Source organism: Seriola lalandi, unplaced genomic scaffold (assembly GCF_002814215.2).
Source record: "Seriola lalandi dorsalis isolate HSWRI2012SDOR001 ecotype SW California unplaced genomic scaffold, Sedor1 jcf7180002054926, whole genome shotgun sequence".
NCBI lineage: Eukaryota > Metazoa > Chordata > Actinopteri > Carangiformes > Carangidae > Seriola > Seriola lalandi.
The window spans coordinates 89,580-115,406 of record NW_019525478.1 but is presented as its reverse complement, the minus strand read 5'-3'; the positions used below and the strand labels follow the sequence as shown (position 1 = coordinate 115,406).

Genomic DNA, 25,827 nt, shown 5'->3' with positions numbered 1-25,827 from the left:
GGGGGACAAAAAAAAAAAAACAGGGATCTAAAACAATTTTCATTAAAAGGTGAAACCGCCCACTGAGAGAAAAACAGTACAAGTAAGTCCGTAAACATGAAACTACTTGTGAGAAAAAAAAATAATAATTTCGGTCATCGCTGCCACTGAGCTGGGTAAGTAAGTAGTATCGGCTAATCACGTGACTCCTCTGGTGAGGGCCTGCTGTTTGTTCAGCCAGAGAGGCAGAGAAGAAGAAAAATGGCGGCTCTAGGCGAACCCAAACGGGACGCCGGGCTAACGTTTTGAGCTTTCGCACCCGGACAGACACAGGGGTATCACGGGGTTACTACACCGTCTGAATCCCCACCGGTCCAGCTTTGTGGCGGTACCGCTTTCGCTCGCGTCCGTGTAGGCTAAATAAACGCAAAAATTGTGACTGTAAAATAACAGATTTCGCCTATCATGAGAGGGAAAAGAGGCAGGCCGCCCAAATCGCTACAAGCCGAGGAGCCGTCCCCAGCTACGGCCCGGGGCTTGCGACCCAGGAGGAATCTTAAGCCCAGGTTGCGGGACAGCGGGGACGAGGAGAGCCCCACAAGGGAGACCAGCAAGCCGGCGAGAAAGAAGAGAGGGGGACCCGGCACGTCAACACGGGGCAGGGGAAGAGGTAGAGGTGGCGGCGGCGGCGGCAGAGGAGGCAGAGGGGGTCGTGGAGGAAGGCGGACGGCTGCGTCCAAAACAGTGGTGTACGACGACCACGAGAGCGAGGAGGAGGACGATGCTGTCAGTTTGAGATCCGAGGAGGATGAGTATATTGAGGAGGAACCTCAGTCCGAAGAGGATGAGGGCCTCAAAGAGGACTCTGACTGCCTTGAAGATGATGTGCTGGACGAGGAGGAGGAGGAGGAGGAGGATGATGCCAGCTACTGTACAGAGAGTAGCTTTCGGAGCCAGAGCACACACGCCAGCACTCCGGGTAAATAAACACTATGATCAGGCAGTGGCCCCAGTGTCTCAACATACCCTCCAGGGGGAATGGAAAATACACCCCCAAATGCTGCTGCTGATGATTGTTTTTAATCAGTGCAGGAAGCAGTAGGTTATTGTTCAAAATGGAGAATGCACACTGTATGAACACAGGCCGCAGTCCGCTCATTAATGCTACTGCAGGTGGATTGAGTCCGTAGCTGTACCGCCAGTTTACCTTGCCGCCATCACCGTCTGTCAAAAACGTCTTAAAGCACACCGATCAAATAATCCATACCTATCCTTAATGATCACTGTTAATCCCTGCTGCTCGAATTACCGCTCAGTTGCATTTCAGTCAGTAACTTAGCTGCTAGCGCGCTAACGTTAGCAACCGAAATTAGCTCGTGCTGACCACTGTCATCCTTAAGACAGGCATGCAGTGTTAGATAACGGTAACTTTATGTGTTTATAGCTTTCCTCAACACTTCTTTTGGGTGTATATGTAATATTTGTCATTTATAGAAGGTAATCATGAAGAGGAGGAGATAAGAGCTAGCTAACTAACTTAGCTTGGCCAGCGTGCCTGTCATTTTAATCATTTTTTTTTTTTGCAAGCTTTCAGCTCTGTAAACCCTTCAATCAATCACTCCAAAAAAAAATGATGGTTAATGTTTTTTTTTTTTGTTTTTTTTTTACTGTGCAACACCGAGAAATAACTATTATACGGTGTAGTCCGACTAACATTCACATCATTAGCCGGCCCGGGGAGCTAGTGTTTTCCTGGATGCAGGAGGATGAGACAGTCCCTGTTAGCTAATAATGTCACCGGCCATGTGTTGAGCCGGCTCAGCCAAAGTAACACACTTTAAAGTTTTGCCATCATCCGGACACAATTTATCCTTTTCACATTCTGACATTTCTGTCACATTTGTCTCCTTGAACGGGGAAATGACGTTAATTACAATTACATTCAGAAATTAAGCACTTAACCATCTGATGTTGGAGATATGGATACACAAAGGATGGATATTGCTAAATAGGAAGAGATAGGCGATATTGAAAATAACATATATCACAGTATTGTAGCTCAGTACTGCGATATAGATAATGTGGCTGTTTTTAACGACATTTTTAGAAGTTTTATGCTTTGCTGTAGCCCATGAATCAAAGCAGTCTAATTGTTCACAACTATCTTTGTTTATCTCACAGGGAAGAAAAAAGTACGAGCTCCCCGGCCTCGCACTCCCATCCTGGAGGAGAAGGAGATTCCTCACCTGGAGCTTCCTAAAACCTCCGAGGATCTCCTGGTGCCTAACGAGGAGCTGCTCAACGCCACCTCCATCTACGAGGTGCTACGGAACTTCAGCACGGTGCTGCGTCTCTCCCCCTTTCGCTTTGAGGACTTTTGTGCTGCACTGGTAGGCCAGGAGCAGTGCACTTTAATAGCAGAGACCCATATTTCCCTTTTGAAGGCCATCCTACGGGAGGAGGACTCCTCCAACACTACCTTTGGCCCCGCTGACCTCAAGGACAGTGTCAATTCCACTCTGTACTTTATTGACGGCATGACATGGCCTGAGGTGTTGCGGGCGTACTGTGAGAGCGACCGGGAGTACCATCATGTCCTTCCATACCAGGAAGTGGATGAGTATCCCTACGGCCCTCTTGAAAGTAAGATCAAGGTGCTACAGTTCTTGGTGGACCAGTTTCTCACCACCAATATCGCCCGTGAGGAGCTGATGTCGGACGGCAGCATGCAGTATGACGATCACTGCCGTGTGTGTCATCGCCTGGGTGACCTGCTGTGCTGTGAGACCTGTTCAGCTGTCTATCACCTGGAGTGTGTGAAACCACCACTGGAGGAGGTTCCAGAGGACGAGTGGCAGTGTGAGATTTGTGTGGCACACAAGGTGCCTGGTGTCACAGACTGTGTAACGGAGGCACAGAAGAACAAGCCCTACATCCGCCAGGAACCCATTGGATATGACCGGCACCAGAGGAAATACTGGTTCCTAAACAGAAGGATTATTGTGTAAGTAGGATCCTCAATGAGTCTATACAATGGGTCTAGTGGTAAATCAGTATACACAGTATTTCTGTACGAATCTCTTCCCAGTGTGACTCCAATTTTGCACAATGTGGTTGTGATTTCCAACTTGTGTACAGTCCCTCCAGCACAAGTTGTTCTACTTCTGTCAAACTTTGCTAAAATGAAAGAAGTTATAAAATACCTCAATTTCCTTCTTTCATAATAACATTCATCTCCAGCTCCCCCCCTGTCTTTTATATCCAGAGTATTCCCTGACAGGTGTGATCGCAAACATTAATATATTTGTGACACAATTTTCATACTGCGCTTTTCTTCCGTAATCTTTTTTTTAAAAAGGATTCAGTCGGAGTGGGTCACTTGTTTTATTCCCTCTGTGACATTAAATCATTTCTCTATTCTATAAAAATCTTTCGAGGATAAACCAAATTTATCTTGTAACTGTTTAAATTATTTCAAAATTTAGCTCATTCATTCACATTTGGTGTATTATAATAAGTCCTTTTCTCTGCCCATTCTCCAAACCAAGCGTCATTGCTCTAGATGATTGTTAAAACCTGACACTCTCCCAAAACCCTTCAAACATTTCAAAAGTGTTGGAGTAGAAGTTAGAAGGTCACTAATAAAGTGACATCATACGCTTACAACACTATTTTATCGCAGCCTCCTCCATCTTACTTTCCATATAGTCTAGGTTTCTTGCATTTCCGGTAGCGGCTCTGAAGTAATTGCAAATAATAATGTGGGTGCGGGCGTCCTCGTCTGCTCCTGTTTTTCTTCCATGACAGTGGTCTGGAATAAAGTCCTTAAACCTGATTACTAAAATCTAAATGAAATCCCATTTTCTCAAGTGTATGATCCAAATATAGCCAATGAATTTTAGCAAATGCTTCCTCAGCATCTAAGCTGAGAAGCATTGAAGGTCGTTTCTCTTGTGCCACTGAGATTATATTCAGGGTTTGTCTGACGCTATTTATTCCCCGTCTTTCAGGTATGAAATTATTCTATTAATAAATACACGTCCAGATTCTTTCAGCCATTATTGTTTTCAGTATCTTTACATCACTGAGGAGAAGCGAGTGTTGGTTCATATGACGCACAGTTTGTGGGATCTTTCCCTTCATCTGACCACCGGTCATTCTCATCGAGAGCAGTAGTAAATACTTTTTGCACTAGGCCTGTGACTTCCTCCTTAAAACAGTTATAAAATTCCCCCGGGTATCACGCTATCCTAATTCTTTATTACTTCTTCACTTTGCTCCTTTGTTATTGGATCTATCGTTGCGTTCAGCTCTACTTCAGTTTATTCAGATTAAAAAAATAATAATTAATTACACACTTAAATAAATTGAACATCGAGCTGATAATTGCTGATTGTGTTTTTATTCTTATTAATATAGTGATGTTGATGCTCTAGAGAAGATTATAAACACCTAAGTTCTTATCGTGATCTGAGATGATGATCTTAAAAACAAGGAGCAGCTTGCTAGGTCACGCCGGTCCGTGTAAATATTCAGTAACAGCCTTATTCAATATCATCATCTCATGAGTTTGTGTTGTTGTGAAGCCAAATGCAGATTCACCCTAAGTATGACAAACAGGTCCCCTGGGTGAACCAGTACAATACTGCAGCCACGTTACCAGACCTGTCTTGATGCTGTGTGTGTGTGTGTGTCTGTGTGTGTGTGTGTGTGTGTGTGTGTGTGTTCCAGCCTAAAAAAAGGGAAACCACTGGAAAATGAAACTGAAAGTTACGGAGGAGGAAACACGTTTGGCACGAAAGAATGCAACATGCTTCCATGAATTCAGTCATTTGTTTGACTAGTGTTTATAAAGGAAACATACAATCCGATTCCTTTATCTGTTTATTGGCAGTGATGCTTTTCCTGAACGCCCCCTCACCCCCCACCCCCCCAGACTTCTGTTCTCTTTGAGCGTAGCCCTTTATAAATGAGAGGCTGAATTCATCTTACTGTCAGACAGTATTTGACAGAGCCTTTTATTGTTTTTCATTTGGGGAGAAACAGGCGCTCAGCTCTTGAGCTGAACTGTTGTGCACCAACAGAATATTAATGAGACACTTAAAGTAGATGAGCAGTCTGCTACAAGTCACTGTTTAACCCGTCCTGGACGCAGTTTTATCCTGAGCCTGATTATATTCATTTCTTCTCGCATACCAGTAGCTAGTATCATAATGCATGAATCAGCTTGCTGTTGCAATTCAGTTCTAGTATGGAAACTGATTATTATTTTTTTTTTCAGCTTGTTTGCACATCCTTCTCTTTACTTCATACAGGCATCTAAACAGAGTGCAGAGTTTATTTAATCCAACTGAAAGAAGAGAAGCTAATGTTTCTTTAATAAAAGTTGAAACACAGAATCTACAGGGTATTTACCAAAACCAGTCATGTTATCTTACTAGGTAATATAAATGAATACATGTCTAAATTTGTATCAAGCAGTGAACATGTTTATATTGTCTCAGTTCATTCGTATTGTAAACCGTCCTCTGCAGTGAGGTGGTAGAGAAAATGGCGTGGCTTGTTCTGTTATTTAAGAGCTTTATCCTGTTCTCGCTCCCCAGGGAAGAGGACGGGGAGGACAAGAAGAAAAAGATCTGGTACTACAGCACCAAGGCGCAGCTGGAGGAGTTCATGGAGCGCCTGGATAAAGAGTACTGGGAGATGGACCTGCATGCCACTCTGGAGGAGATGAAGGAGGAAGTCCAAGCTCACATGGACATCACAGAGGACCTTACCAACAAAGCCCGTGGAAACAATAAAGCCTACCTCACTGCTGTCAACGGTAAAGATTTGATTTTGTCTTGACATCACAAAATAGAGATAAATTTGAACCCTGTAGTACATGTGAGTAGGATGTACTCCGGGAAATACACAGTACACAGGGAAACGTTTGACCTGACCGTTAACAACCGTCACCTATAGGTCTCTGAGGAGCGGTTTTGAAGCTCATAGGTGAGCCGCTCCCGCCGTCGCCATCTTGCCAGTATCTGTTGCTGCCGAACCTAATAATACAGAAATTGGCAAAGAGGAGGGGGTTGTGTGTGGAGCTGAGACTTTGGTGCATGCCGGCTTGTGGCAGGTGTACGCTCATCCACCTGTCACTCGAAGTGGCATTCCCTCACTTATACATACATAACTTTAAGCCTAACTTTAAACTTTAAGTGAGTTATATAAACAGTTGTCATGAAGGAGGAAATCACCCGTAGAGACCAAAACAGTTTTTTGTACCAGGCTGTGGACATGTTTATTTCTACTGTGAAGTTTAACCTGGAAGTCTTCGGGGACTGACCCACTTCTGGAGTCGGGTTTTTTGGTCCTTCTGTGTTGGCTTTAATTTTTCAGCCTCGGAGGTTGCTGCTTGTTAACAACCACAACATGTTTGCATCATGTATGAATCTTTGTGTTTGACCTGCAGGGTTACAGTCTATCAGATAAGACCGTATGTCCTCCGCCTCTCGGGCAGCAGTGCTCTGCTGTGATGACAGTTGACGCACAAACGTTAGGTGCTGCCTTCTCTTCCTGCTTCACGCTTTATCAGACAACTAGCAACTGTTTTTCCCCCCCGTCTGCCTTCCTCCAAGGAGTCACAATAGTTAGATGACTTTTGAATACTACGCCAGCAGTTTCCGCTTCTGTGTGACAAGCTGCCAGATCTGTCTGATTTTACTTTTCCTGTGTATGTCACCGAAAAAAGCCAGATTCCACTAACAAGAACGACAGCGGGGGTACTATGTGTTTTATTGGGGAAGAGCCTCTGGCATTCTTTTAAAAGCTAGAGGTCTGAATAAGTATTCTGCAGCCCAAAATGGAAGTAAATGCCACGTTTTTGTGAGGCCATTACAGTCCATCATAAGTGATTTATGGTTAGTGCTAGTATTTTTCATCTGTGTTAAAAGCCCACTGCTGCAGCACAGTGCCGCCTGCACCTTGCTCTCCCTCATCTGAGCTGGTGGGGACACTGCTGCTTTGTTCCCAGTGAGAGTTGTAGTTATGAAACATGATTCTTTGGAGATTTTTTTAATTATTTTTTTTCTTTTATGAAAGAACATCTGCTATGTCTTGGATCTGTGCTGATGGGAGTATTTTTCTTTGCTGAATTGACTTATACTTGAGTTATAGACTGTGGATATGCTGGCATCTAAGACCAAGTTCACACTATTACTTTGTTTTAATTTATAACTTGTCACATTAACTTGTCAAAGCTCGTCTCAAACTCAAAAGTGGAATTTTATGATAGGAAAACGTTACGCTCCAGTTTCCTCGTTAGGATGCTTCTCTTAAGTGTTTTTCGTAGAGCTGAAACAATTCATTAATTGATCATTGTTTATCACTCCTGTTATTTTTTGCCAGCCCTGTAAACATGAAGGTCTGTGACTGAGTGAGTGATAGAGTTGCATGATCAACAACCTGGTGCATTTGTCGCTAGATTTACAGACTAGCGACAAATCTAGCAACAAAACGTGTAAATGAGCAACAGCTTCATTTGATTTTGTTTGTAGACGTGATCATGGAGCATTTGAAGGTCAAGCGGGAGGCACAGGAAGCAAGGAGGCGAGCAGAGGAGGCTAAGAAGGAAGCAGAAACGGGCTCGGTTAAAACGGCGGAGGACACCGCCGAGTCCAGCTCGCAGCTCAACAACAGAGAGCACAAAGACGCCGAACACAAGGAAGAGGCTAGTTCCCAAGGTAAAGGTGAACTCCGGATCTAAATCTATCTTACATGTCACTAACTGAACAGATCCAACAGCACTGGTAACAGCAGGTGTAGTTTTACCGTATGTGCAAAGCTGTTCTGACATCGTATGTTGACTTGCTGATAACACATACTGTATTTTGACTCAGCTAGTGCTGTTTGCCTTGTGTGTGTATGTATGTCAAACCACAGCAGCCTCGGTTCCCCCTGCTGCAGAGGAGAGCTGCGTGTCTGATGCTAACCCCGGTTCAGCCTCCCAGGACTCAGCTGTGCCTAAAACAGAATCCCTTGAATCAAAGGAGGAAGCGGAGCCTGCTCAGTCTAGGAGTCAGGAGAGTGGGGAGTCCCCTCCGGTGGCAAAGCAGGAAAGGACAGGTGCTCAAAGTCAAACATTGGCTAATGTCCGCTCCGCTATCCCGCCATTATCCCCCCCCCCCACTTCATTCCCTCCCGCTGGGCTGCACGTGTGCATCTGTGTTTATTTGTCTCATTGTCTCGGCTGGTTTCCGCTAACCACGCCGTGCCCTTTTCACCCCTTTCATTTGCTTTGTTCAGTAAACGGGGGAAACTACATCACTCACAGACTTTGACATATAACACCTGTCTATCACCCTGAGCAACAGGATGCTGACTTGGGTTCAGGACAGATATGTTGTCGTAACGTGAAGAGATTTGTTTGTTCTGAAACTTAATTCATTGTAGACCATCGGGGGGAAAACGTGCAATAATATACAGGTGATTGTAGATGCTCCAGTGCTTTGAATTGAGACTGTTTATTTCTTTTTCCTCATGACTCTGCTGTGTTTGCAAGGTTTAGATATTTTTCTCAAATTCTGTCTGACAGGTCGGTGTGCCCGTTTCCCTTCGGGTCTGAGCATCTTATGCTGCTTTGCTCGTCACAAACTGGGTCTCGGTTTGCATTTGTTCATGTTGTTTCATTGGCTGGCTGTTGATTTATGGAACATTTTTTGTTTTCCCCTCATGTTTTTTGCATGACTTCAAACAGACTAGTGTGTCTCTCTGACATATATGTATATACATATTCCCTAGTGGATATATTATGTTTCCTCAGCTGAATTTCTAATCAGCTCCACACTGTGAGAGAGGGGATCTCCGCGCCTTTATTGAGACATAAATAACATTTCAGACAAAACACTGAGAGCTGTGGCTGTTAAATGCTCCTCCTCTTTTAGCGGCTCATCCAAAACATTTAAGCTTTTATGCAACGCTCGATTGACCGTAATTAGCCTGATCCTTTGGAACGTCACAGCATCTCTTCATTATCTTCAGTTTACATCTAATTAGATAGTGAGAGGATATTTTCTCCTCCATGTAATTGATCCACGGAGACCTTAAGCTGTTGCAGGCCATTTTCTGCCATTCACCTTGTCCTACTCTTGCACCAAACTTAAGCTGTCGCCTTCAGCTGCTGCTTTGGTGGCAAAATGTCGGCATTCGTCTCTCGTCCTGTCTGGTATATCGTCTCCTCCAGTCATGGTCTTGAAAAGCACACTTTTGGCACTGTGGTAGGCGGCGTCCTTGGCAGCCGCCGCCACCGCGCCACGTCTGTCACAACCAGCTCCTTATTCTCATTCCAATTTATGGGCCTTTGGGTGGGTTTCTGTTGCTCAGACAAAAGGCTCTCTGCCTGGAAGCCCCACCTGCTACCTTGTCAACAAAGAGCTGCATATATATGCAGGACTCTCTCTCTCTCTCCTGTTACAACCCAAAGGCAGAGCTGGTGTCTCAATTTGGCTTTGCAGCAAAGTGCGCAGCTTATTTTGGATTTGTGTTGCTTTTCCTGTCCAAGATGGGTTTGGTTTTATAAGCCCAGCTAGACTGATGAAACACTTAATATTCCACTAAACATTTTTATTTTTTTAAAACAGTTTGTCGGTCGAATGCTGACACCAAGATTTAAGACATCGTCATACACTGAGCAAGCCTTTTTTTGAGAATTTCCTAATTACAGCAGTTGCCAATATCATGTGCGATATCAGCTGCCATCTTTGCTTACAGCATGTTGCCTGTAAGAATGTCCTTCCATTTCACTCTTAGCACCTCTAACACTTTCATCTACAGCTATACTCAGGCTTTCTTACTGTATTTTTCTTTGGTTTGTTTTAGATGAAGATGTGAAAGCAGGGTCTAGCAGTGAAGTCGCACACCCTGACGACTCGCAGGCGCCGACCCAAGATCAGCCCCAGCAGCCGTTGTCTCAGCCAGAGACGAGCAGCGGCGGCAGCCAGGTTTCTGGATCTGGGAGCCTCAGGAAACTAGACCCGCCTGACCTGGCTGATCGGTCCTCTCAGTCCTCCTTCACCAGCCAGGACGGGACAGGTAAGCACGAGAGAGCATCGCTAGTGCTGCTCAGAAAGTAAATAAAACACAGAGGGTGGAAGTTAAAGTGTCTGTTTTGTTGTTGCGCTGACGGTGTATCTGCTTTCTGGACGATAGACGAGTACAACGAACGGGTCAAGAGCGATAAGCCGAGAGCGGCAGGACAGGAGCTGAATAACCGAACACCCAGAGGCAGCAAAGAGGTGAGTGCCGGTGTTGTTTTAGGTCTACAACAAAAGTGCTGCTTTCTTTTTCTGTCTTACGAAAAGAGGGGACAGATCCTTTTAATATTTTCTTTCACTACTGGCTTTGTGCCCAGCAGAGTGTTGTGTGTTTTCTTTAAGCAGAGTTGTCATATTAGCATTAATTAGATTGATTTGATGAAATGATGAAAAGGTTTTGTAGAAAAAGGTTCGTACTCAAAAGTTGTTGTATCAGCATGGGTGTCAGAAACTGTGAAACCTCTGGTTATTAAAGCCACAGTTTATGTTCCCTCTGGTGTTTCAGTCGTCCCCTGTACGCTCTGATGGCGAATCTTCGCGGCTCAGCTTCTTGAAAAGAGACCTGACTGTGAATCTGAACAGCTTGTTCAAACTGGGTCAGGAGGGGAAATACAGGGTCTACCACAACCAGTACAGCACCAACGTCCTGGCCCTCAACAAACATCAGCACCGCGAGGACCACGACAAGAGACGCCACCTGTCCCACAAGTTCAGCCTGACCACGGCAGCCGAGTTCAAATGGAACGGCTCCATCTACGGCTCGCGGAGTCTGACCGTCTCCACCCTGCGTCTCACCATCATCCAGTTGGAAACCAACGTGCCCGGGCCGTTTATGCATCCCAACTGGGCATCGCACAGGTACAACTCAGGTTCAGAAGTGTTCGAGAGGCAGCTACACACCATTCATAGTTTTTGGGGGTTTTTTTTGCACTTCAGTTTTTGTACAGCATCAAGAATATATAATTTATTGATTAGTGAGCTTCAGGCGTGCTGCTAGCTGGATTTTATCCCCCTTGGACAGAGCAAAGCTAGCAGTTTCCAGCCTTTGTGCAGAGCTAAACCAGCTACATATTTACAGATCAGACGAGAGCCAGAAGGGGAATAAGCATATTTTCACAAGATGTTGAACTGTTTCTTTAAAGATAGAAAAATAAGCCGTTTAGGTTCTCGCAAAATATGAACATTTTCAAATATGGTTAAGCTTTTACGGAAGACGTAGTTTCTCTGTGATCTATTGTTTTTACCTGTTGATTGATACAGTTTGTGTCTGGTTTTCTTAGGACCAACTGGAACAAAGCAGTGCAGATGTGCAGCAAGGCCAGGGAATTCGCTCTGGCCTTGGCCATACTGGAGTGTGCCATCAAACCAGTCGTCATGCTGCCTGTCTGGAAAGATTCTCTTGGACACACAAGGTAAAAGAAGAAGAAAAACTCACTGCAGGAAGTGTGTGGCAGCTGGTTACACACACATGTAGCGGGCTTTTCCAAAGACTAACCAGGGCTTAATTACACCAGTGATTTCTGGAGCATCCCAACTTTCAATACTGCTTGTTGTACCTTTTTATATCTCTTGTGTTTTCTCTTGTTTCAGGCTCCATCGCATGACCTCCATGGAGCGGGAGGAGAAAGAGAAGGTGAAAAAGCGAGAGAAAAAACTGGAAGATGAGGAGACGCTGCAGCAGGCCACTTGGGTGAAGTACACCATCCCCATCAAACACCAGGTAAAACAGCAGCTGCTCCCAATGAAAGGAGGTTTTACTGAGAAGTTTTTAGCAGTTCAACCATTACTTTAAACTATTTCACCATTTAACCAATGCATTTACACAACTGTTCAGATTTGAAAAACACTATTCATGCATTCTCAACTTCACCCTGACATCTGATCTCGAGCATTCAAACTGCTTTACAGTTGATTTTGTTTCTCCATTTTAATGTGTATAACTGTCTTCATTTTAAAGATTCATGATTTTGTTCTTTTTTTTCCATCTAGGTGTGGAAGCAGAAGGGAGAGGAGTACAGAGTGACTGGTTACGGTGGCTGGAGCTGGGTCAGTAAAACCCACGTGCCGCGTTTTGTTCCAAAGCTCCCCGGGAACACAAACGTAAACTATCGCAAAGCACTGGAGGGTAAGGGCTGAACTGGCATTAATTCCCACTAGTACTGCTTTTTATTTTCATCGATATATTCTTCTGCTACTGGCAGTTTAGACTCGTATACTAATCTTTTTTTTTTTTTAATTATTATTATAGCAGCTAAAATGACCAAGGAAAATGCAGCAGCTTGCACAAATAACCAGAAGAAGTCGACGGAAACTGAGAAGCAGAACGCAGCGAATGAGGACAAGGAGCAAGCGTCTGTCACTGCATCAGCGCAGAGCACTTCATCAGAGGAGGAGGACTGCAAACCTCAGGACTCCGAAGGGGAAGAAAAACCCACAGAGAAGGAGGAGGGGAAAACTGTGGAAGAGAAGAAAGAAGATGAAAAAATGGAGGTTGACCCCTGCCCAGAAACTGTTGCCTCAAGTCACGAGAAAGGTAAATAGTGGAAATTAAATTATCTCTCATTTATTTTTGGATTTTATCGTTGGTGCTGTTTGTGGAAATCAAATATGTTTTCCAACCTCCACTGACCTGTGGGACTTTTTGTTGTAGACCAAGTTGAAAACAAAGACCCTCCCTCGCCTTCTGTGGGGCCCGTGAGGGAAGAGCCGGTGCAGCATGTGGAACAACCCAAGAAGGAGGAGGCCGCCGCATCAAACCTTTACTATGACGTGGTGAATGTCAGCGAGGGCTTCCAGCTGCGGACGGCTTATAAGAAGAAGGTAAAGCCTTCCAAGCTGGACGGGCTCTTGGAGCGCCGGGTGAAGCAGTTCACCTTGGAGGAGAAACAGAGGCTGGAGCGGATGAGACAGGCGACCCTGCTGTCCAAAATGGCTGCCACGAAGCCCAATTCTGGAGTTAAGACTGAAGGATCCACGTTAGGCAAACAGCAGCCTGCTGTGACTCCCTGCGTTAAAGCAGAAGAGAAGGAGGAGAGCTTACAGGTGAACGACCAAGTGGTTAAAAAGCTTGAATTTGAGGAGGAGCAGACGGAGGATAAAACAGACTCCGCAGCAACAAACCACAGCAAACAGACGGAGGTGAAAGCTGTGCAGGGGAGTGGAGCGGAGGCCTTAGCCCATAAAGAGGTGAATGGAGAATCCTTAAAGAAGCCGAGCTCAACAGTAAAAACAATTGTATATCGGAGGCAATAGAAAGCAAAGAGAAAACACAGAAGCCAGAGAACGCCAAGAAACGTGGATATGAGGAGATGGAGCAAGGCGGCGCGCAGAGCGACACAGAGAGCGCGGAGGTCGACCGAAACAAGACGGGTCCGGTGCAGGTGAATGGGAAAACTGCGATCAGCACGACGGAGGACTCTAGCATCAATTCAGACCCGTCCAGTCAAGTCCAGGGTGACATCAAAGAGCCTGTCAAGTCTCTAATGAACGGAGACCTCTCGCAAAACGATGCGTCCGACAAATGTCACCCACCTCCGCTGAAAGTCCCGAAGTTGGAGAACCACGTGGCGGAGAGAGGAGACGCTCTCGGTAAGAGTGAGGGCAGTGAGGGGACGACGCCTGCTAAGCTTCCATCGTCAAGCGTCTCCTGCGTGAATAGCAATAGCACCGACAACGGCAGCAGTAGCGAAGGTTTGAAGTCTTCAATCGCCACCACAGAGCCTCAAAATGCCTCAACGACTGGCGCATCCCGCAGCGTTGCGGCGACCACCGCCGTCTCCTCTGTCACCACTTCCACCACTGCTCAGTCCAGCTCCCTTGCGCCCGGGGCGGATGTCTCCCAGAAGGCCAAACTTCCAGTCATCGACAGCAAGACGAGCGCTTGTGGTTCAACAACAACCAGCTCCATGACCATTAGTAAAGAGTATTCCACCAGAGGCCGAGTCAGCCTTCTGAGGTTCTCCAAATCCAGGAAGGCCCGCTCGGGCACCGCCCTGCCGTCCTACCGGAAATTCGTCACCAAGAGCAGCAAGAAGAGCATCTTCGTCCTGCCGAATGATGACCTGAAGAGGCTGGCGAGGAGAGCGGGCATCAGAGAGGTGCCCATCTTCAACTACAACGCCAAGCCTGCCCTGGATATATGGCCCTACCCTTCACCTCGGCCCACCTTTGGGATCACATGGAGGTTTGTGACACATTGGTTTAGTGCTTAAAGATTACTAAACTAGGTGAATTCTTTTCTTGTAATTACCATTTGACAATATTATGACTTAATGAATCTCATCGCCGTTTTCCTCTGCTGATGGTTTCTGAAGTGTGCATTTATTGTATTTGCATTAGAAAGACGATACGAATACAGTTTGTTGTCGTCGCATTCAGGTACCGTCTCCAGACTGTGAGGTCGCTGGCGGGGGTCAGCCTGATGCTGAGGCTGCTGTGGGCCTGCCTCCGCTGGGACGACATGGCCGTTAAACCCTCCGCCGCTGTGGGGACGACCCGGAAAGGTGAGAATACGTCACGCATTTCCTCTTCACCTGTGCTCGTCTTTTCACTTCTTCTTCTCTGGACGCTTCTGGGGAAACCTGCTCGTTCCTATTTCGGTTCAGACATGCAACTTCTACTTTACTGTAGTATCATGACCGTTGAGTGATGCGCTAATGTGTTTGATTCTCCCCGAAGAAACCACGGACACGGACATCACCACAACAGAGATTATAAAACGAAGAGACGTTGGGCCCTACGGCATCCGCTCAGAATACTGCATCAGGAAGATCATCTGTCCGCTCGGAAACAGAGACACTCCCAAAGGTAAAAGAAAACACTAGTTCAGAAACGATGTAGGATTTTAACTTGACTCCGAGATCCAGGGCCGGAGGAGTCGTGCCGGCGTAATACAAGGATAATTGATCGTTTGTTTTTCTCCCTTCACGTGAGTAGAAACCCCCACTCCACAGAGGAAAGGCCTGCGCTCGAGCGCCTTAAGGCCCAAGAAGCAGGAGCCGGCCAAGCTGACCGGGCCTATCGCTGTGGAGACATGGGTGCCTGAAGAGGAGATGGAGCTGTGGGAGATCAGGGCCTTTGCAGAGAGGTGAGAAACACACAAGCGAGCCCCCTAACGTTATCATTATGGGGAGGAACACTGAATTCTCGAGGTGGAGTGCCGATTCATCAGATTGACCCTTTTTTTTCTCCTTGGTGTTACAGGGTGGAGAGAGAGAAATCACAGGGTATAGATCCCTCCAAGACTGGCAGTGCTCTGAAGACAGCCGAGGATGTCAAGGCCCATTTGGAGAATCAGCTGAAACAGGCCAGACTGGCTGCTCAACAGGTTGGAGCACTGTTGTCAGGGTTTCTGGCTTGTTAAACCATGTTTTGGGTCATCGAACTCCATGTACTTATATATATCACTTTTTGTTTTAGAAACGTCTGGAGCAGCAGAGACCGAGTACAACTGCCACCGTTTCCACAACAACCGCCACCCCCACCTCAGCCAGCACTCCCAGCACCCCGGCGTCCACGGGCCAGAGGACGGGTCAGGTCGCATCTGGAACCAAGATGGTCCTCGCCTCCAAACTGGGCTCTCCGGTTTCCTTCCAGCAAGACAAGAACTTCCACCAGTCTTTCGCTTCCTGGGTCAAACAGGGTCAGACCAACAACAGCTCAGGTAAGCAGGCGCAAGACGAGGAGTGCGGATCATCCGTAGCCCATCTGAAATCCTCCACACAAAACGGTCCACGTGTCTTTTCATCCATCATATTCTGTTAGAGATGAGCAGACGTACAAAAGACCTTTTTCTTTTTCATTTTTCATTTTTTATTTTTGTTGAATCGTTTGATAGCCTCATCAATTTGTAAAAAGTCATCGGCAGGACTTCACCTTTTACAACTTCTTTTTTTTTTTTTCTTTTTTTTTGTGTGTGTCAGATTTCTATGTTGGTTTGCCAAACTGACTGTGACTCGTGGTGTCCACTTTCAGTCCTGTTGAAACCAGATTTATTTTTTTTTGAGCCTGAAAAAAATATAAAGGCAAAAACAAAAGGCTGCGTATCATCAAAATTTCAAACACGAGACAAATCAATAATCCGAACTCGCTGAAATACCAGCCCCATTTGTTTGACTCGAGCCTTCCAGTGGACACCACAGCTGTAGACTGGCATTTGTGGTGGCCCTTGTGGGTATGCATGACCGCAGGTGGCATGGTGTGTCTTGCAGCCTCCTCTGGCTCGGTGGCCACCGTGGCCAGCGGCATCACCGCCTCAGAGCAAACCTTCCAGATCGCTGGCAGCCCAGTGACTGTGGCTGGCCAGGTCCTCGCCGCCAAACTCCCCCTGCCCGCTAACAGCAAGATTGTCACGCTCAACATGCCCACTACTCAAGGAGGTAGGGAGCACGAGTGTCATCCATTTTCCGCTGGTTCTGGGCTTACACGTGCCAAAATGGATGAAAGAGTGTCATGTGAGAGGCAGAAATCTGCCTTGTGATGGAGTCTTGACGTTGAGCATGGATGATGCAACTAGTGTTTGTTTTGTTTTTCTTTTTTTGCATTATGGCCAAAGGTCTGCTTGCGTTTTTGTTTTTTGTTACTGTTGTACAGTCCGTTCTCCGTTCTCTGATGTTTAAACTCCTGTTCATGAACTGAGTGCAAGAGCTTTTTTAAATTGCTTTACAGATACCTTTTTATTTTTTATTTTGTTTTAGACAAACAAGACCTTTCAAAGCTCTGCCCCACGCAAACAGAGCATGCCTGGCCACTTCAGCACATCCACCAACTGCATTACTGCATGTTCTCTGCTTACATGTTTGTTTCTCTGCTTACATAACTGTTCTTATCAACAGGTGTAGTCCAGCAGAAAGTCTTGGGCATTTTCCCCTCTGGGCCTCCTGCGAACCTGAGGACGTACAGCACACTACATCCTACGACTGGCAACATCAACCTCAGAGCCACCACCTCCGGCTCAACTACTCAGCAACAGGTCTTTTGTTTTTTCACCCTATCCTTTTTTATCTTAACTTGACGCTATGGGAAATATAAAGCATGATGATGGATGATTTTACTGTTGGTTTTGTTTTGCAGGCCACTACAGCAGGAGGCCAAACACAGCCAGGCACTACGATGAGCCAGTCATCTCCCCTGTCTACCTCTGTGGGCGCAGCAATGGTCCGAAGTCCAGCGTTGGCTCCACAAGGTGTTCTGTCCAGCTCATGATTTCCTTTCTGCAGTGACTGTGGTCGGCTTTTTGTGGCTCACAAAATAAAATAAAATTCTGCCTTTTCATCCCCCTCCAGGCCAACCTCAGCAGGCCGTGACCCAGATGGGCCGCGGGCACCCTGCAGCCACAGCTGTGCCTGGTTCTACACCTGTGCAGACGGCGGCAAATCAGAGAGCAGCACCTTGTCCTGCACCGTCACCTCGTGCAGGCACCACGGCTCCTGGACAGCCCCCTGTAGCTCCCCCGCAGGCCAACAGACCACAACAGGGTCAAGTCAAACTAACTATGGCACAGCTCATGCAGCTAACACAGGGCGCTCAGGTGAGGGACACGCTTTAACTTCTTTTCATCCCAATAATACACAAAATTATTTTTCTCTCCCTCTGTGAATATGGGGAATATATTTAATTATTTTAATTAGTAAAGTAAAATGTTTTTGAATGTACTTTATATACTCACAAACTCTACCTCTCACAACCAAGTTATAATTATTATATTGTTGTTAGCTGAAGGTTAAATTTCTTTTTGTCGTCATCTCTGCAGGGTGGAAACCCCGGTCTGACAGTGGTGATCCAGGGGCAGGGCCAGACCCAGGGCCAGCTGCAAATCATCCCACAGGGTGTAACGGTCATCCCTGGCCCTGGTCAGCAGTTAATGCAGGCGGCCATGCCTAACGGCCAGGTCCAGCGCTTCCTTTTCACTCCCATGCCCCCGTCCCCAGCGGCTTCAACGTCGGCACCCAGCATTGCGAGCCCTACAAAGCCCACCATATCTCAGACCCCTCAAACCCAAATGTCAGCTCCGGTTCAAGCCAGAACCGCTGCGCAGGTCCAGACGACTCCCTCAGGCTTAGCCCAAACACAAATGGCAGCCCCACTACCTGCCCCAACACAAATGCCAAGTTTGGCCCCCGCCCCGCCTTCGATTCCCATGCAAACACAAGTTGCAGCCCCTGTGCCCGCTCCGGCACAAGCTGCAGCCCAGTCACAGGTTTCAGTTGCTACCCCATCACCCATCCCTGCACAGTCGCAAATCTCCGCTCCTGTTCCCGCGCTGCCGCAAGCTGCAGCCCAGGTCTCCACCCAGGTTTTATCCTCCTCACCAGCTCCTATCCTCGCACAACCCCACATGGCAAGATCAGTGCCTGCCCTGGCACAAAATGCAGTACCAGCTATGACTCAGAAAGTCCTCACCTCAGCCCCTGCACAAAACCAAACTGACGTCCAAGCCATGGTCCAATCCCAAGTCTCCACCCTCACCCCAGGCTCATTCCCTACACAAACACAAACTGCAGTGTCGCTACCTGTCTCGGGACAAGTTGCACCCCAGGTCCAGGCCCACACCCTCAGCTCTTCCCCAGGCTTATCCTCAGCCCCTGTCCAGATGCACGTTACTGCCCCCGCTTTAGCGCCTGTCTCAGTCAAGACTGCCCAAGTTGCTGCAGCTACAGCAGCCGCTACTAACCTACCCCAAATGCAAGCCTCTGCCTCTCTTCCCTCTGCAGTCCCAGTTCCAACCCCTGCTCTTGCTCCTGTCTCTGCCCCCGTCATAGCCGTCGTGTCCACCCATATCGCTGTCCCATCCCCAGCCAAAGCTCTAACCCAAATCCAAGCCACGGCTCCGGTTCCCCTTCATGCTGCTGTGGCCAGTGCAGTTGTCACACCAGTCACAGCCACCTCTACAACACCTTCAGTGCCAGGTAAAGGACCCACCACAACCCACCATAACCACAATACCATCCTGCTATATTCTGTCAGTTTACAATGTGCACAGTTTACAATACAGTGGTTGAATTTTGACTGTAAAAATGGTTGAATTTAATGAATGACATCTCTTCACGTCTCCTCTTCTTCTGTAGCTCTGACAGAGCAGAGGGCCGCTGAGCCCCAGGTTTGGACTCCAGCCGCATCTCAAGCTCAGACTCCAGTTCAACCAGCTCAGCAGGCTGCAGCCCCCATTCAGGCTCCTGTCCTGGCCACTGTACCTGCCTCTGCCCCTGCTTCTGTCTCCACACATTCACCTGTTACCCCTCTGCCTCAAGCTTCTCTTACTCCTCAGTCTCAAGCACAAGTCCAGCACCCTGCTGTGGTGTCCGTGCAGCAGGTGCCTCAGTTGCCGGTCTCAGCAGTGCAGGTTCACATGAAGGGACTACCGGTCTCTTCTGTCGTGACGACTGTGAGACCCTCCCAGCCTCAGCTCCAGCCCCAAACCGGTACTCAATTACAACCCCAGCCTCAAGCCCAGATCCGTGCACAGATTCAGGTCCAGCCCTTTGGCCAAGTCCAGCAACTGCCACACATTCAGGCTCAAGCGCATCTCCAGTCCCAAGCACAAGCCCAAATCCACCCCCAGGTCCGAGTTCAGTTTCAGCCGCGGGCACCCCAAGCCCAAGTGCAGCCCCTCGCTCAAATCCAACCTCAGGTTCAGTTTCAGTCCCAAAACCAAACCTTGCCCCAGGTTCAGGCCCCGGCCCACGCCCAACTCCAGTCAAGGGTCCAACCTCAGTACCACCCCCAGGTACAAGCTTCATTTCAAACACAGGCGCAAACCCAACCCCAGGCTCAGCAACAGCCTCAGGTCCAACCTCAGCCCCAGGTTCAGTCCCAGCCTCAGGTTCAGTCTCAGGCCCAAACACAACTCCATCCCCACGTTCAGGTCCAGTTCCAGCAACAGAGCCAGATTCAGCCTCAGGCCCCGCAGCAACCCCAGGTCCAAACTCAAGTCCAAACCCAGCCCCAGTTTCAAGTCCAGTCACCGCAGCAGACCCAGGTACAGCAACAGCTTCAGGTCCAAGCCCAACCCCAAGTCCAAGCTAAGCTCCAAGTCCAGTTCCAGCCTCAGAACCAAAATCAAGTTCAAACGCAGCCTCAGCTTCAGGTCCAGTCTCCAATCAGACATCAGCTCATCACTGTTCCCGGGCTGCAACAGCCAGTCCAGCTGCTGTCAGCCCTGCCACCCCACGTGGCAGCCCAGATCCAAGCCCAGATCCAGGCACAGGCACAGCAGCAGGGTGGCACAGTCCCACAGCAGATCAAACTGCAGCTGCCTATCCAGATCCAGCAGACAGGGGGGCAGATTCAGGCCCACCAGATCCAGAACATGGTGACTATACAGGCACCAGCGAGCGTCCAGGAGCAGCTTCAGAGAATGCAGCAGCAACAGCAGCAACAACAACAACAACAACTGCAACAACAACAACAACCACAGCAGCAGCAGCAACAACAACCACAACCAAAGAAGAAGAAACACCACGAGGCTAAAAGGGAACACAAAGAGCAGAATCTGCAGACTGTTAGCCCCGGGGATGGCATCCAGAAACAGGTGAGACACAGAGCAATTCACAAGGATTCCTTCCTCACAGCGTCTAGATTCTGTAGATATTAACGCAATGTTGTTTTTGTTGTCAGGCGGTCGTGAAGCAGAATGCCACAGCAGAGCAGCTGAAACAGAGGAAGACTCTGGCTGCAGCGGAGAGAGAGGAGAACCAGAGGTCTGCATCTTTGTCAAATATGATTGTACTCGTAGTATCAAAGCTAGAAATAAAAGTCCATGTATTCTAATGTGCAAGCCATCCCATAAATGCACCACCGACTGAACTGAAATGAATGTATCTAACGCCGCTCTGTCCTCCTTCCCTCAGAATGATTGTGTGCAACCAGGTGATGAAGTTCATTCTCGACAAGATCGAGAAGGACGAGAAGCAGGCGGCTAAGAAGAGGAAGAAGGAGGAGGTGGTGGAGCAGAAACGCTCCAAGCAGAACGCGACCAAGCTGACCGCGCTGCTGTACAAGCACAAAGAGCAGCTGAAGGCTGAGATCCTGAAGAAGAGGGCGCTGCTGGACAAGGAGCTGCAGCTGCAAGTACAGGTTAGCACATGTTCTGCCTTCACTCATCTGTGTCAGTCGAAGTTTAAAATACATTAAGCAGGATGCTACACGTGAACGTTGCATGTCTTGTCTCCCTCTCAGGAGGAGCTGAGGCGGGACATAGCAAGGCTACAGAAAGAAAAAGAGAAGGCCCGAGCTGCTATCACCCAAGCTGCTGCAGCGACAGTCAAGGCGGCTTCTTCCCACTCCTCCCATCCTGCTCACTCCACACATTCCTCTCACAGTGCCCACGCAGTGACCTCACCTTCCTCATCCCATAAACGCAAGAGGGAAGAAGAGAGGGACAAAGACAGAAACAGAGACAGGGACAGGCATCACGACAAGGACAAGAAACGGGACAGGGACAAGGACAGAGACCGATACAGAGACAGAGATAAAGAGCGAGACCGGGATCGAGAGAGGGAGAGAAACCGAGAGCGGGACAGACATCGGGACAGGGACAAAGACCGGGACCGGGACAAGGACAGAGATTCCAGCTCCTCAAAACACAAGAAGAAGAAGAAGCTCTCTTCTACCTCAAAGGATCACAAGAAGGACACCAAACTGTACTGTATCTGCAAAACACCCTACGACGAGTCCAAGTAAGCTCTCTCTTCTCTGCACCGCTGTAATGCACACATGATTCCAATGAGACAAAAACCCCAATGATGTTTTTCCCCCTCAGGTTTTACATAGGGTGCGACCTGTGCTCCAACTGGTTTCATGGCGCGTGTGTCGGCATCACGGAGAAGGAGGCCAAGAAGTTGGAGGACTTTGTGTGTAACGACTGTAAACGTGGCCAGGAGGGAGGAAGCAACGAGGAGCTGTACTGCATCTGCCGGACACCATATGACGAATCACAGTATGGCTGCACAATGCATAACTCGTCATCAGCTTTAAGTGTTCACATTCACAATTTGTGGTCAGATCTAATCCCACTAACCATGCAAACGGTGTCGGAAACCTGATCTCTCAGAATCCATTGTCCCATTCATTCTTGTTCGTTGGTGTCCTAACCAGGGTGCATCCCATTTCTCCCCCCCGCCCGCAGGTTTTACATAGGCTGCGACCGCTGCCAGAACTGGTACCACGGGCGCTGTGTGGGCATCCTGCAGAGCGAGGCCAACCACATCGACGTATACGTGTGCCCGCAGTGTCAGTCGACAGAAGACGCCATGACAGTCCTCACGCCGCTCACTGACAAAGACTATGAAGGGTTGAAAAGAATATTACGCTCGTTACAGGTATGACACCTCTGTATGTCTGACTGTCTTTGCTCACATGATATTATTAATAACATTAATGCCTCAGCCGGATGTTTGAGCTTCACTGTGCAGGATAATCTAAGTGCTGAGTTTGACACTAGACCATTAATCAGATGAAGAGGAAAAGTTTAAACAAGCTATTTGTATGTTTCGCTATCGCTCCATCGCCAACATTAGCATTAGTTAAAACAGCGTACAGTAACAGCAACTGCAATATAAATGCAGTGTCTGTCCAGCTTCACACAAGTGTGATGTGAAACCTTGAAAACCTGCAGTGAACATCCACAGTGGAGGAACTTTTCAGTCAGGTTGGAGACATCTTGTGTTTATTTTCTGTATTTTTCAATGAGGGAGAAAGAGTAGACATTAGACACAAATGTTTATTTATTTATGTTTAAAAATGATCAAATAAAAAGTAAATTATATAACAATAGAAACTATACATCGACACGGTCGATATCAAACCATCAGCTGTAATATTTCATTTGTTCGTGATTTTTTAAAATGATAAAAAATCTTTTCTTGTTATTTCGACAGTCTCACAAAATGGCCTGGCCTTTCCTTGAACCAGTGGATCCCCACGATGCACCTGATTATTATCGCGTGATAAAGGAGCCAATGGGTAAGAACAAATGATGGCAGTTGTTCTCGAGTGGCTGCTTCTTACAGTGGAAAATGTCCAATGTGTTTTACTTCCCATTGTGGAAGGTACGAGTTGTTAATTTCCCCAGAGTGACGAAACGATCCAGATAAAATCCATACTGTGTATTTCATGATATTTTGTGCACATTCTTCTCACACTTGACGCGTTTCTCCGTCCCTCCCAGACTTCTCCACCATGGAAACCCGTTTGCAAAAGCGACATTACCACAAGCTGACGGAGTTCGTGGCCGACGTGACCAAAATCTTCGACAACTGCCGCTATTACAACCCCAACGATACGCCCTTCTTTCAGTGTGCCGAGGTGCTGGAAGCCTTCTTTGTACAGAAGCTCAAAGGTTTCAAAGCGAGCAGGTAAGGTTGAGTGCTCCTGCTCCCACTCTGAAGGTTCCCAGGTTTCTCTCTTCTTCTCCATGCTTATGTTTGCGTTCTGTAATCTTTTGACTCAGGCCACATCGGCTGTCACGTCAGTTTCATTTATTCTTTTTTTTCTTAATTTTTGCATTTATGCCTGCCACTCACTTTTTTTTAGTTGTGTTTGTAGCACTGGCATGTCTGAAGTGACGGTATTCGGCAGTAGAATGTGCTTTACTTGTAGAGTAGAGTCGGCTTTAAACAGTCACATGGTTTTAATGGTTGCCTGGCCGCACTAAAACCAACAGAGCTTGACGACCCTTAAGACATTATGTCCGATGTCTTAGCAAACCGTAGTGCCGTGTGACATCTGTATCGTGTATCATCTTGCATTTGTGTCTGTTCACCTTTTCTGCATGCCTTTGATTTATGCCATCCCATTTTCTTCTTTCTTACAGATTGTCAGATTCTTAAAGTGGGCCAGTCTAGCTGGAGTCTGGACTGGATGCTGGGGTTTCTAGTAATAATGACATGGGAACGTTCTGTTTCCAGAAAATCTAAAAAAATAACCATTAATAAAGAAAAACAAAAAACAAGAACACACACTTAAACACCAAATGTGCTTATCATGTAAATGTCACACAATTTGAAGTTTTCAACAACAATATTTTTGGTAATAATCACAAAATAGCAGCCATGTTGAAAAGTGGTAATCATGTAATTGAGGGACATCCTTTGTTCTGATCAGGATATTGGCCTTTTTGAACAATCCATCACAGTATCTAGGTTGTTTTAAACACATTTTAGTTCTGAACTTGTATTTATTTTCTGCTAAACATCTGAGTTGGATTGGATATATGTTGAGAATGATGACCTTACCAGATATATAAGAATATATAAAGCTGCATATTTTATTATAAGAGAGATATTTATGAGACGTTTTGTATGTTTCTCCACCTGGAGTTTGACTTAGCTGGTTGTGTTGAGTGTACATACGTTTTATCTTGTACAATGGTTGTAAGATATATCTGACTTTGAATGTTTGGATGTTTTAAATAATTATGAAGCAAACCATTTTAGATAGTATTGTTTTAGAAGACCAAAATGTACCACGAAGAATCAGGAATTTGACCTCATCTTGTTCCTCACTTAATAATGTAACCTCAGTTTTGTAGTTGTGGAAGATTTCTTCAGTAATAAAGGCATTCCCAATAAAATTACACCAACATGGCTGCAGGATCCTCTGCCTACACTTCCACGTTCTCCGTGTCTGTTTCTTGAGATGTCACGACAATAAACAAAAATGTGAAGGGCTCTCAATTTTCCCCTCTCTCCGCATTCTGTAGGTCTCATAACAACAAGCTACAGTCTTCTTCAGCCTCTTAGAAAGCATCGCACATTGCTGAAACAAAATGCACTTGCCAAGAATATGGCTTTTCTGAACTGTAACTCTGTGACGGACTCTGCCTCAGCCTGTGTTTGGGATCTGCTCCTCTGACTGTTGGTGCACCCGGCACTGCTGCTTTCACTGAACTGTTGAGGCAGAGCTGCCCTCTGCCCATTTCAGCTCTAAGGGACCTTTTTGGACCTTCATCAGTGGGACTGTACTGAGGAGCGTGAACAACTGAGGCATTTCAGAAGAAAGTTTACCTCGGAGAAAAGACTCTTAAAGGAGCTCTCATATTTCCATGTACTTTATTTTTTTGATCGCAGTCTTTTTATTTTTATTTTTTTTTCTTGTTAAAAATCCCTCAGGCCATCCTTGTGGTCATCATGTCCAAGAAATAGGAAGCTGAATACTGACTGTACAACGGCTGAGTTTTACTGAGCATAATGTATCAAGAGTTTTGTGTCTAAATTCAGATATCATGGTGGAACAACTTTTTTTCTCCCATTTCCACTCATTGTTTAGTCTGAAGTGGCATGAAAGACAGTTGTACTAAATATCTGGACATCAGTAGTCTGCTTGGTTAAACTTCTATAACCTACTTAAAGTATGGTAATAAGCTATTGTAAATGAATTGCTCTGCAGTAGTGACTGACTGAGAAGGATGAAACCATGTATTTGAAGGTTCCTGCCCTGTTTGTAAAAATTTGTCAGATTTTGACTTGATTCCTTTTTCTTTTTTTGTATTACAGCTGAAGAAATATTGATGTATATGGAACTTAATAAAATGGAAAAGACTGATTTCTTCCTCTTGTTTATTTGTGGAAGACATCTCAAAATGTTGAGCGTGTCAGAAGGGTCTGCATGTACATAGCAGCTCAAGAGTTGTAATATAAGGCAGGGACAGTATAAATATAGATCAAATAAATCATAATAAAAGGTAAAGAATTGATGAAACCTGAGATGTGCTATAGAATAGCTGTCAGTACAGTGATTTATGTTTAAATGAGACTATATAAAATTTTCCATATCA

General features: G+C 46.5%; 1 protein-coding gene across 1 annotated transcript; it reads left to right on the top strand.

Moving 5' to 3' along the window:
* Positions 1 to 234: 234 nt before the first annotated feature.
* On the top strand, positions 235 to 25,595 carry bptf (bromodomain PHD finger transcription factor). Its single transcript, XM_087170032.1, is given in 32 exon segments — positions 235 to 958; positions 2,161 to 2,983; positions 5,583 to 5,803; positions 7,521 to 7,706; positions 7,906 to 8,088; positions 9,841 to 10,053; positions 10,171 to 10,256; positions 10,561 to 10,913; positions 11,336 to 11,467; positions 11,646 to 11,775; positions 12,045 to 12,180; positions 12,304 to 12,588; positions 12,706 to 13,251; positions 13,254 to 14,238; positions 14,433 to 14,557; positions 14,733 to 14,861; positions 14,991 to 15,141; positions 15,258 to 15,381; positions 15,474 to 15,717; positions 16,889 to 17,025; positions 17,127 to 17,238; positions 17,339 to 17,583; positions 17,806 to 18,961; positions 19,121 to 20,583; positions 20,670 to 20,752; positions 20,903 to 21,128; positions 21,231 to 21,730; positions 21,814 to 21,990; positions 22,180 to 22,372; positions 22,931 to 23,015; positions 23,221 to 23,407; positions 24,754 to 25,595. Coding segments are annotated over 32 exon segments (10,170 nt in total). The 5' UTR covers positions 235 to 444; the 3' UTR covers positions 24,794 to 25,595.
* The last annotated feature ends 232 nt before the right edge of the window (positions 25,596 to 25,827 follow it).